The sequence below is a fragment of the Oncorhynchus gorbuscha genome, linkage group LG01 (genome assembly GCF_021184085.1).
Source record: "Oncorhynchus gorbuscha isolate QuinsamMale2020 ecotype Even-year linkage group LG01, OgorEven_v1.0, whole genome shotgun sequence".
Taxonomy (NCBI): domain Eukaryota; kingdom Metazoa; phylum Chordata; class Actinopteri; order Salmoniformes; family Salmonidae; genus Oncorhynchus; species Oncorhynchus gorbuscha.
Window position 1 is genome coordinate 72,990,322 of NC_060173.1, and position 10,216 is coordinate 73,000,537.

General features: G+C 38.8%; 1 protein-coding gene across 1 annotated transcript; it reads right to left on the reverse strand.

Annotated features, from left to right (window-relative positions):
• Nucleotides 1–4,010: 4,010 nt before the first annotated feature.
• Nucleotides 4,011–6,971, reverse strand: LOC124015046 (transcription factor 21-like). The gene is made up of 2 exons (XM_046329971.1): nucleotides 6,238–6,971; nucleotides 4,011–4,066 (listed from the first exon to the last, which is right to left on the reverse strand). The coding sequence occupies exons 1-2, from the start codon at nucleotides 6,815–6,817 to the stop codon at nucleotides 4,029–4,031; spliced, it is 618 nt and encodes a 205-aa protein (XP_046185927.1). The 5' UTR covers nucleotides 6,818–6,971; the 3' UTR covers nucleotides 4,011–4,028.
• Nucleotides 6,972–10,216: the final 3,245 nt, after the last annotated feature.

Consider the following 10,216-nt stretch of genomic DNA (forward strand, 5'->3'; position numbering starts at 1 on the left):
AAATGTTTCTGTAGCAAATATTAAGTATTTGATACATCAGAAAAGCAGAACTTATGTCATGCAATAAAATGCTATTAATTACTTAAAAATCATACAATGTGATTTTCTGGATTTTTGTTTTAGATTCCATCTCTCACAGTTGAAGTGTACCTATGATAAAAATGACAGACCTCTACATGCTTTGTAAGTAGGAAAACCTGCAAAATCAGCAGTGTATCAAATACTTGTTCTCCCCACTGTATAAGCAGTCTGAGCATGTCCTATTATGCCAGGGAAACTGCTTCGAGATTGTAAAAGTGGGTTTACCCCAATCCAGATCAAACCCTCCATACTGTAGCCGACTGATGAATTGACAACTTCATTTTCATTCTGCCGGAGATTTGTAGCATTTTTACAGGCATTTCGCTCTACTTCCTCTGGATCCCCGTGTCGCTCAACAGAATGCGATGGGCTAATTATATAGGCCCAGGGTTTTCACGAGGTCGCCCGATAAACACACCTGCCAGCTCACAGCAAACTAGCAACCCAGTGCTCAAGACTTTATGGAGTTTGTCCGTTTTGGTAGGACTAAACCGGATGTTAAATCAACAAACAAGCATTGGACGCAAAACATAAACTAGACCAATCTTGACGCAATCCACAGACTGGTGCCCCATACACATTGTGACGTATTTCATTATGCCATACGTCATGTTCACAACATTTTACCACGCTACTGAATGGACACGTGTAGTGTTTGTAACACAAGACGGAGGAGATCCTGTCGCTCGTCATAGAGATCGCATTTATTTTGGGAGATTGCTAAATATGACCTTTTCATTCAAGACATGATAAATAGATTGTTTCAGGTGATAAAACATGTTTTGTTTAATGACTTTATCCTCAACTCGTTTCTCTAACTTTATAGCAAGTCAAGCTAGCTGCAGAGCAGAGCTAGCTAGCTAAAAGCTAGGTCGAAGATATCACTGTAGCTAACAACTTCTACCTAATAATTAGCATAAAAAACGAATGTCATTACCATCACAACAATAAACTAAAACGGGAGGCAACAGTCATGTAATATAATTGGCTTAACAACTGATGTGTAATATTTAACAGTACTATTCAAATAGTACTCACTTATAGGAATGGATAATTGTTTACAAGTTGCTAGACTATCACAAAGTATGTGGAATCCGTCTCTCAATGTAGCCTTCAAACGCAAGGGGGCCGTTGTGAGTCCACTCTGTTGTGGACATCCGTAACGGAGTGCTTATGGGGATTGTGAACAAGGCTCGACTGGACATGTTTGCAGTGGACCTCGCAATTTCCCATCTCTTTGCTCACTTGTCTCATACGAAAGGCAATCTAGGCTAGGCGTGTTGTTGGGGTCAGGGTCATAGCTAGTAACTTATTCGATCCGTATCGTGGAAATTACAGCGTTACAGCGTGATTGAAAATGAAAGGCAATGTTCCCCGCCATCGCAGAGGTTGCATTCAAGGTTAACGCTGCAGCTGTAGGCCTTAATAATAGGGAATGACCTTTACATTTGCAGCTCGCTATCTGTAACACTTCAGGGATACAGATTGAACAGAGCCCTTAGAGGTTCATGATCACTTTATTTTTTTAAGTTTACAGAAAACAGATAGATTAGAATTTTAATGTCCATCAAGTTATCATTTCTCTTTGTCCAATAATCACAATTAGCCGATTTCCCCTTACATTTAATGACCGAGATCATGAGTAAATTGGACCTATTTTCTAGCCTAGTCATCAAAGTAAAAGGCTGGAGTAGGCCTTCTACACTATTGTCATGTGTATCTCAAAACTATGCTATGCAATACTGTGTATAAAAGTAGGCCAACCATGTATGTAAATTGTATATGTAACAAAATACCTGTATAAACAAAAATGAAAAATAAAGTTGTTACCCAAAGATGGGCAAATAAAACATACATTTTTTTTGAAGACCGCAGGAAAAGGCTTGATTGTGTGTGTGATTTACATTCTGAATTTCTACATATTTTTCCTACCGTAATCGATAAAAGCGTGACTGTCCTGTAATTGAAAGATTGTTCCATGTTCGGTTGCTCCCCAGTCCCCACCACTCAATGCCTATCCAATATTTCCAATAGAGGGAGGTAGTGGTCAACGAGCATTACAGTCAAAGGTGTCAGAGAGTAATTCATTATAGGCTACCTCCAAGATCAGTAGATAATCAAGCACATTACTTGTTTAATCAAGTACATTACATGAATTGTGACATTAGATGAATGGCTGTTGATGTTGTGATGTATGGTCCTCAATATAAGTTGAGTAAACAACCATAGAAACTAACAAAGTTATTTATTTCACAGTCCATAGTGAAAGCACTTACTTACATCCACAGTCAGGTAAAACAGGTGTACAGTGGGCTACAGAGCAAAGGGGGAGTAAAGACAACACCTGCCCTGTCTATGTAACATGGGGTGGGGGGTAGAGGGGGGGGGGCATGGAGGGGAGGAGTGTATGGTGGTGGTTAAAGAAAGGGTGTAACCCTGAAGGAGGTGGTGGGAATGGATCCACAGGTGACACAAACACCTGTGGGAGGGGTGACACTTCCATACTCCCATTTTAGGGTCCTCTGAGAAACCTCACCACCATCCCCCCCTTACATGTCCCCCACCCAAATGGACTTCCCATATTGCTGTGTGTTCCTGCGTAAATGTTTCCAGTGAGGGTCATTAGCAGCACTAAAAGTACACGTGCAGGAGAACAGAGGGAGTGTGTGCACTGGGTATAAGCCTTCTGTCTCCGTTTACTACGTCTCTGACTAAACCATACGTAGTATGAGTAGACAGGCACTACATTGACATCCATGGATTACATGATGACATTGGGAGTCATTTACAGTGACAGTGTCAGTGAGACCTTGCTAAACTGGTCCCAGTGAATAGAGCCAGCTAAGTGGGAACAGAATGTGGAGTCACCGGAGTACATATTTTAACCATAAGGGAAATGGCTAAACCAAATGCTGCCCTGTGTGTGCAGGGGGAAAGCTAAAGGTCTCTACAGTGGGCCTGGACACCACAGCTGCAGATTCAATGTCACCAACAGGGCTTCGGGAACCATTACAAATACACACAGGTTGGTTGGATTCATTCCATCTTCGTTTCAAACACCTAACCAGCATAGAGGAATACAGTCAGCATGGGGGGAATAATCTGGAAAACATACTGCCTAATTTAATTGTGTCAGGAATTCCCTGATTTGCCATCAAGCACAAATCCATTCCCCAGTCCAACCCAGCTTTACAGTTTCACCTCAATTACTCACAAGCACTAGAAAAACAATATACAGGTATCTTCATAATAAGTAGTATGAATATCAAAATGGTCCATTTGATGACAATACATACTTGATTAAATTATAAACAACTAACAACCATAAATTAGAAAAGTTGAATAAATCATTAATAAAAAAGGAATGTTAATACATCAAAATAATACAAAAGAACCAAAATTATCAATACAAAATAATAAATAAATTGACGAATAAATACATTAATTAATTAAAATAAATACAATTATTAATTCATTGGTATAAATTAACTTACTGAAATGTGGGTGTCACAGTCTAATTTACATGATCAAGTCCCTTGTAACAGTGTCTAATGAACAACAGCAAAAGGTTTCAAATTAACACTTCAGTATCATACTCCATACGATTCTGTTTTTGTTTTTTTACCAAGGTTAATTCAGTCCCATGCCAGCCTGCTTCGCTCCCCTGTGACAAGCACCATCCCCATGGGCTTGAGTCTGCCCCCGGTCCCCCATTCACTGTAAAACAACGGGCAACTCCAGAGAAACACTGACACTCAATTACCAATCCACAACACATTCAAATATTAAAAGCTGTGAGGGGCGCGGATGGCTGCAGAGAGAGGTGCACGACCTGGTGAGAAGTCTGCAGATGTCACTCAGCCCCTGATGTGATGCTGCCATTGACACGAACAGAGAAGAGGGCGTAAACCCCCCCCCCCCACGTACTTGGGTCGCTCCATCCTGAGTTAATCCCACTTTATCCAGGAGAGCCGGGCTGTCAGATCTAGAGTGAGACGAGACAAAAGCAGGGCAAACATGGGGCTTTAGATACATCTTTAGATACATTTTAATGATTGTTTAATAAGTCGCAGGTCCGGGCTGAGCAAAGGGGTACAGTCACTCCTCAATGCCCCCTCCATATGGCTGGAGTGGAGCCCCACAGAATTGGTTAACTAAAGTACACAGCCAACCATTGAGTGCAGCGAGAATACTTGTGCTCTGGCAAAGGGGAGCCTTTGAGCACCCACACCAAAGAGAGAGACAGCTGGGAATAAAACACACAAACATAAACAAAGCAAGCTGTTTAAGTGACACAAACTCAATTAAGAGCCAATGAGCTTTGGAGTTTGCTGTCAGCTATTAGCATATGCTGCCCTTCTCCATGTGCTAATTTAATTATAAACACTAATTATAAATACCTCATCCTTCTTTGGGTCTATCCTGTCTGCTGTTTGCAATTTTCGTGAATGGGGTTTGGTAATGTCCCACACCCACACATTAAGTCATAAAACATATGGGCCATGCACATACAGTATTGGTTTACAAACTAGAATTCCAATGGAAAAATATATAGATTTACCTTAATGCCATTAAAGTTATGGTCACGTGCACTAGTACAGTGAAATGCCTTTCTTGCTCTCTCAACAACGCAACAATACTATAAAAAAAATTATTATTAAAAAGCAAAGTAGAATAAAAACACATGAGAAATAGAAATAGGACAAACACAAGAAAAGACACCTAAAAGTGAGTTGAATTGCCAATGGGTTATTACTCTGCTTTCAACCATCTAAAAAGCACAACCAAATTCCAATGGAGAAAAAAAATTATGGATTTTTGGTTTAGTTGTCACCCAGATGTCTACCACTGCGCTTACAACCATTTAAAAAAGCACAGCAAAGTTCAACTGGGAATACAATGTCCGATATTTTGTTTATTTCTACAGCAGATCAATGTGTTATCACTGTTTCATCTAATAGCAGAACCATATTACCTGGATTGCGCAGATTATTACAGCAATTGTGAAGATCTCCACAGATCTGCGAGGAGCCAACAACCTATGCATTCTATCTTGAACATGCACGATTACATAAGACATTTATAGTTTCAGTAACCTCAAAATGTGTTGTCCAAGCAGAAGAAAGATATCCTTCAAATGTTGATATTTGGTAGCATTGACAACCAAAACACAATTAAATATCACTAAATATCATAACATTTTAAATCAACCAGTGCTTTGAAACCCCAGGCATATGTATTGTCTATTTGTTGTTGAATCCTGGATTAAATGTAATCAATAGCTGTTGATGACTTTGCAAATGCTATACCGGCCTAAATAGTATCATTGATAACACTTGACAAAAAGTATGATAACAATACATTTGCTCTGTTAAACATACCCTTTGGAATGACTTCCATAGTAACAGTGAATATATTTCGTTTTTAAGTGGAGATCTCTCAAATAGCACATTGGTAATAATAGTCAGTGACAAAATATCATAGCTGGGCTTGATTAAAACCCTGGATGGAAGACCAAAGGGTAGCTGTAGATAGATCAATTCTCCAGTAGGAGGTGCTGCCCAGCCTATTTATTTTTGTCTGATCGTGGATATAATGTTGAAGATCTAACATTGTTTTAAAAGTACAAATTCAACATATTTTATGTGAGGTTCGGGCTATGTTGAAATTTGGTTACCAAAATGACATAATCCTGGGGTTGAAATTTCACCCTTTAAAACAATAGCTTATGTTGATGACTTTCAAATCCAATGTATTTTTCACATTTTCCAAGTCACAATAAGTTGACAAATTACATTGAAACAAAGTTGATTCAACCGGTTTGTGCCCAGTGGGAGTCTACTGTAATAGACTATTTGGTCAAGTTATAGCCATTACACGTTCTCAGTTTTCCTATTGACTATTTCTACATGTAAGTGCATATAATTACGACCATGTGGGAGGCAAAAGTATCTAAGGGGTCAGATATAGCCTATTGCAGGAGCTTTTGCACCAGTTTTTATGTACCTTTTCAATCTTTGAATGGAACAGATTCAAAAGCTTATCTTTCAAGCAAAGAATCGAATTGTTTATAAATGCAATCTCATTGCATAATATAACATGGTTCTGACAACATATACTTTTTCAGTAATTAGGCTATTTGTATACTCGGCTCACCACTTGTGTTCCATATTGCATTGGTTTGATTCTTGTAACCATTCTTCATGCATTCATCCAAATATGACTTGGGGTCGCAGCCGGATATCAATATTTCCCTCAGGAGGGCAATGTAGGCAATGGCGAGTCTCAGGGTATCAATCTTGGACAGGCGCTTTTCGTAAGGAAAGGTGGGCACGTGGCACCGCAGCTCTTCGAACGCCGAATTGATACTCAGCATCCTCTTCCTCTCCCGGATATTAGCGGCATGTCGCTGGATCTTGTACGGGTGATGGGGCACAAACCGCAGCGGCCTGCGCTTGCTCATCTCGTGGGGCTCGTCCGCCGGGGAGCTGTCCACTTCAGCACCAGCGCCAAGGCTGGGAGACTGCGAGTCCAGGTCTGTGAAGGTCAGCTGCGCGTCCGGGAACATGGACTGGCCGCCGAACGAGGACCATGGTGAAAGCTGGCCAGTGACCGTGGTGCAGTCAACGAGTAGACTGTCCAACTGGGCCTGGAACTGGAAGTTAAGGTCCATTTGGCCCCAGAAATCAAAGTCTGTAGTGCCATCTTGATCCAAGTCAAATAATACATCTTCCATTTTAAAGTATTATTGTTCAATTCAATAAACTGTTTTTACCCGGCAGGAGAAAACGTGTAGCCCGCTACACGAAATCGGTGCCTAGTTTAAAAGTCCCTAGTTCAAAATAAAGTGCTTGTGAGGACCGTCTAATTGTACGCTACACGTCACTTGTAATCTCTGGACTGTGTGACACGCGCAGCGCACATCCCGAGCATTAAATAGTTCCTGGGCTTCCAAGTCTGGCCGCGGGGTGCTCGCAGCAGGGGGCGCGCGTATATTCTAAAGGCTTGAAAAGGACCTAATTAGGACACGTATGCCCCCCCTAATAGATCACTCATTGCCTTTTAAAAAGCGGAGCTAGATACAAAGGAATCAGTTGATCTTCAAATAACCGACAGAAGAAAAACACGTGTCCAATTAGAAACTTTACTCAATTTGTTCCCTATACAACGAGCAAAGAGTAGCCTCATATTTACAAAGAATACGACGTAGACTATTTGCCATTCGTTCCTTGAGAGGCCTCATGCCCAGTTTTGCCCCGCGTCTAGCACTTGGTCAACCGGGTGGCATCTGAATAGAATAGCTTTATAATTAGATCTCAGTTCGTGCCACACAATACTGTCAGAAACACATGATAGCACTCTCAATTATCAAGTGACACAGCCCCCAATTTAAGACTTCGTTGATAGGCCTACAAAACGAGCAACGCAAGACAAGTAAATGATGTTGAGGGTGTTGGTACAACAATTCAGATCGAATTTTAAATGCAAGGGGCTTCCATTGCAAAAGTCTATGTTGTGGCAAACCTGAGTATGGTCTGATGTAAGTCAGGCACGTATAATTTTCCTGCATCAACTTGTCTATTGCATTTTGTCTTAAATGCTATTAGAAAACAAAAGCAAGCTGAAACAAAACTATTTTTATTCATTATTATTTTGGTCTGTTTACAACAAAAAGCAGGTAAATTCGCAAAGTCTATTACTTTTATTAGGCCTGTGAATGAAGATAGCCTCTAATTACAGCGAAAGTTAATGAAATGTTGTGTCTGCTGCCTATGGGAAGTATGTATGTTTCTTATGTATTTACTAAATATGTTTAACTTTCTAACATATGTGTTTGATTTAACCAGTCTTTACGATTTTCGTTGAAAGGGGAGTGTTTGTCATTGCAAACGCAGAAAGCAAGGCCTGCTTTCTCTTTAGTGGTTAGAGTACCAATCCACTGGGCACACCACGTCATTACAACGTGGACATTTGGGTAATATTTGATATTACTATATTAATAATTGATTGAGACATTGAACCTTTATTCATCCACTCAAAAAAGACAGACAGAAATTTATTGAATTCCCAATGTGTTGTCACCATGCTTTCATCCACCAAAGGCACAACAATGTCCCAAATGTGTTATCAGTGTTTTTTCAACCATTTAAAAGTACAACACAGTTCAAATGGGAATACAACGACATATATTTTGTACAAAAACGTAATGTGTTGTTACTATGATTCCTCTAATAGCAGAACCAAATGACCTGGTTTGTAGTTGATACTACATGAAACATAGTGCAAATCGTCAATGCTGTTCGAGATGCTGTGCAGATTATTGTAGCAATTGTAAAGATCCACAGACCTGTACCTTTGCATGCTATCTTGAATATGCAAGCTCCCTATGATTACATAAGAACACATTAGGGTCATTCCACCAAGTTGGTGCCTTTTGAGAAATTTAACTTGGTCAAAAAAACGTTGATTTCACCTCATTTTAACATTATGTCAAAAGAGCACATGTTCAACTTCATGAAAAAAAGTTCTCAAGAGGTTAAACTAAAAAAAAGACTATAATAAGTGCCTATCTATCAAATGCAAAATAAAGTAACAGGGTTGCTGATTTCTTCTTAAATTGAAGATTGCCATTAAAGCTTGTTGTGTGCACCAGGGAGTGGCAAGTGAATGTAAGCTCCATTAAAAACAAAAAAGTAAAACATTTCTAGCCTGTCTATCTATGTTTAACAGGGTTGACCTGTTATGATCGACCCGCTCAGTTTTCCACCACGAAACGTCCAAAAAGGAGCAGAACCAGCTCACCAGCTTTTAGTCTACGATTTGACTAATATAATGTTTGTTTCTTTTGAATGTTTTTATTTTAAGTAATAGTTTCGCCATATTAAAACTAGACGTAAACTTCACGTAACAGGCTTGACCATAACACGAGTAATCACATCAAATAAATAATAATCTTCAGAAATATCTTTGTCAAATCAACAAAAATATCTAGGGCTGATGGTGAAACTTGGAGACATTTTGGGATTAAGTGGGTGACACATGGTTGAAGGAAAGACATGTCAAAATGCAGCATTTTGACACTTCAGCAAGCTTTTATTTATATTTAAAAAACTGGATTTATTGAATTATCCATGTGGTCTATATTAAAAGGGCACGTAATTCAATATAACAGGCTTAAAAAATATATATATTGGTGCACAATTCCTACCTAAAATACTGATTCAAAGGGACGCACATTTCAAAATGTTGCCATAGATGTGTTACTCATTTTAAGTGAAAATAAATACTGTTACATTAGTTTCGAACATAGCCTTAACCTTAAGCTATTTACTATATTATAAAAGTTATATTGAATTGTGTTTGGTTGATAATGCAACCAAATATCAACATTTAAAAGAGATGTATCTAAAGCTTCAATAGCTTCATCTGAGCCACTGGGTTAATCCTAATCTTTAACTTTTATTTTTGGTTTAGTTGGAGACGTGAATCGAATATATAATTTGTTAACTTGTCAACAAGCTAATAGGCTATTTACTGTACAGCAAAAGTGATATTGAATTATGTTTGGATGTCATAAGGTGAATGCACCAATTTGTAAGTCGCTCTGGATAAGAGCGTCTGCTAAATGACTTAAATGTAATGTATGTAAATGTCAACGCAACCAAATATCAACATTTAAAGGAGATTTTGTGCCTCTGAGTTAGTCTGGCTTTGATTCTAGGTTGTCAAAAAAAATGTATAACTGATATGTTGGATTCACGTCTCCAAATCAAATCAAACTTTAAATGCACTTTAAAAAAAGTTTGATTTGATTTAGTGCTATTCTTTAACATAGATTTTTGGAAGAGATGGAGATGTGAATCCAACATATTAATTATTAACTTAAAGATTACATTTGAAATCAACCAAAGCTTGAAACCCTAGGCATATGTACAGTGGGGCAAAAAAAGTATTTAGTAAGCCACCATTTGTGCAAGTTCTCGCACTTAAAAAGATGAGAGAGGCCTGTAATTTTCAAAGGTACACTTCAACTATGACAAACACAATGAGAAAAAAAATATCCAGAAAATCACATTGTAGGATTTTTAATGAATTTATTTGCAAATCATGGTTGAAAATAAGTATTTGGTCACCT